The following is a 2,882-nucleotide window of genomic DNA, read 5'->3' on the forward strand; positions in this document are numbered from 1 at the left end:
TTGCAATGCTAACGTGCCGTCGCCAACAGCAGGTAACCAAGCTCCGCCTTCGGGACCATCACGTGACCAAACAGCGGCACTTTCAAAACACTAAAGTGAAATGGTGTATAGTACATGCCCTTAGAAATCTCAAATCGTATTATTTTTTAAACCGTGGATCTAGAATATTTCTAAATTAAATCTTGTTTTATGTTTTCAAAATGAAAGGTATTTGAGAATGTAAAATGATGAAATAGGATTTTGCCAAGAAATGAAACATCATGTACTATTTGGTATAATAATAAATTTTATTGTCCTCTAAAAAGTACTGTTTTTGTTAACGATTTCCTTATAAACGTTTTATGATAATTTAACGTTTGAACAGTACCTTCGTATCTTAACTTAACATCTAAATAATAGCTTATAATTAATTTAATAACTTCATATTTGTGATTTTGTAATACATCTTCTTCCATTGAATAGATGTCAAAATTTCGAAATAGTGCAAACATATTTATATTTCTCATGGTTGCTACAATCATTTTATGTTTAGCATTTGTAATTTGCAGCTTATTCTCTACTTTAAATATATTAAATACTTTCTCTGTCACACTGCATATTATAAATGTATCTTATCGTGGATATCTTATTGTTAGTGAGCCACAAGATTTGTGTGCAATGAAATTTGAATGTGCAGCTATACATTCATCTATTAATGTTATGCACGTTAAACATTTAATTCTTTTTAATATCTTACGTTCTAAAAACCCTGCCGTGTACATCACAGCGTGGTGTAGCCCTTCGTATAAAGTGTTTAGTGGTACAACTGGAAAACTGTACACAATTAAAAATACGCCACTGGTATTTTCCACCGCTGATTAATTCCAGTGAGTAAATGTACCAATGCCTCCTTTGCCAGTGGTAAATTTTCGTTGTTCTCCGTCTGGATACCAGTATCTATGTATCCCACAAATTTAGTTTTTGATTTGTCCCAGACAACTTGACTGCGAATAGCCATCTCGTCCATCGTTAAACAGGCGTATAACTTTTTGTCCCCAGCTTCCTCGGATTTTCTTTTTAAAATGTCAATTGCTTCTTTTGTGAAGCCTGGTGACCCATCAGTCGTGCTATACCAAGCTCTAATCGTCGATGGACTTGGCAATTTATTTTGAAATACTTGCCGTATATAATTATACGCTTTTGGACTGTAAAAATTTACAGTCAACGCAAATGCGCGTAAACCTGGCGGATATTGCCCGTTAACTTTGCCGGTCTGTATTTCTTTTACTACAGATTCTTCTGTTATTGCCTACGCATGTAATTTCAAAATGAGTGTATATGCATTTAGCAATAAATCATAAGGTTATGCAAAGTACGTTTCCATACGTATATGGAATTTCCAGTACATATTGCAATTATTGTTATACCTCAATAACGTGGGAAGAATTTGACGAAAGCTGACATTGCTCGCGCAATTCCTGCAGTAGGTTTTCCAGGCTAACAATTCTCCTCTTCTGCCTTCTCGATTGACCGAAACGAGGGAACGGACGCTGCAATTCCCGGCCCTCCCGGCGAGAAGGGAATCTCCGGCGGACAACGAAATGTACAAAAAGAGGAATGAAGGTATGCAAAGAATAGAAATATATACAATATAAAATATAAAATCCTATCACGGTGAATAATATATATAAAATAAGTTGAAAATAAATATAATTGAAACATAATATAATACAATAGTATTAATATTTTAATTAGAATACCTATGAGCAAGTTTCTTTGTAACTATTTTACTAACATTCGGCTGGACGCTTTTAGCCGACTGTAAACGTAATACATATTTTAAATTTCCGTCTACTAAACGACATTTATGATTGGATTTTGCACGTTTCATGCGTGAAAATAAGGATTCGCACCGGTACGTGGAGCCAAATGTTGCTAATATTTTCCCAGCGCACTTGTGCAATTCAGGATATTTTATAAACGGAAAATTTTCATAGAAACGTATTATATCAGTCTTTTGAAATTTACGAATTAATGTTTGATCGTAACGTATATTATTTAACTCTGCTTTTAAAGCTTCGTTATTTGTCATTAAACTTAAATCTACTGAAAATGGATTTCCAGTAATATTAATATATAATTCTAATTTTTTAATATCCTCGAATCGGGAGGTAAAGTCCTTTTGTAGCTCTGCTACAATTTGTTTGAAATATTCATAATTTATATTTTCTAAAGTTTGTGGCAAAATAGACTTTAACTTTGGAAAACTTTGTACATTTTTTGCTGACAATTCCTATGACCAAACGTTTACTTTAGTTGTAAATGATTTTATATTATTGTAAAAGTGTATAATAGTTTTTTTATTCACTTGTAATACTATATTTAAAGAATTTAAATAATCGACTATGTTAGACACGAAAGCTAGTTTGTATACCCAATTTTCATCGTCTAACTCCGGAACGGAAAAATTTGTTCCTTCCATTTCCAGGAATAATTTTATTTCCTCCCGCATGGTAAAAAATCTATCTAATAACTTGGCCCGGCTTAGCCAACGTGCATCGGTGTGCAAGGGCAACTCTACAAAAGGCATATCTAAACTTTTTAAAAATGATTGGAACCACCTCCTTCTCAAAGAATTCATTCTAATGTGATTTGTGACTCTTAGGGCCACTGCGACAACATCTTCCACATTCATTTTTTTTGCACATAAATGTTCTTGATGTATGCCGCAGTGAATTTTTGTTATTTCCTATTTTAATCCTAAGCCTATTCGCATATCCAAGTCCCGGTAGAGGGCACTATCGTTGCCTCTCTAAGTTATACTAAAGTCACGTGATGTTGCGAGGCAAGTTAAAGTTTGAAAAATTAGTTATAGTAAAATGCAATGTTTATTTATCATACTG

General features: G+C 33.4%; 1 protein-coding gene across 1 annotated transcript in view; it reads right to left on the reverse strand.

The window, feature by feature from the left end:
- Positions 1-245: 245 nt before the first annotated feature.
- The window catches only part of LOC113464040 (uncharacterized), a 4,746-nt gene continuing 2,109 nt past the window's right edge, over positions 246-2,882 (reverse strand). The window contains exons 3-5 of the mRNA XM_026811705.1: positions 2,008-2,272; positions 1,407-1,681; positions 246-1,288 (exon numbers count right to left, since the gene is read on the reverse strand). Coding sequence (XP_026667506.1) covers positions 824-1,288; positions 1,407-1,681; positions 2,008-2,272 — 1,005 coding nt within the window. The 3' untranslated portion in view covers positions 246-823. The remainder of the gene's footprint in view (positions 1,289-1,406; positions 1,682-2,007; positions 2,273-2,882) is intronic.

This window comes from Ceratina calcarata, unplaced genomic scaffold, assembly GCF_001652005.2.
Source record: "Ceratina calcarata isolate Rehan_Ccalc_2016 unplaced genomic scaffold, ASM165200v1 scaffold1126, whole genome shotgun sequence".
In the NCBI taxonomy this organism is placed as follows: Eukaryota; Metazoa; Arthropoda; class Insecta; order Hymenoptera; family Apidae; genus Ceratina; species Ceratina calcarata.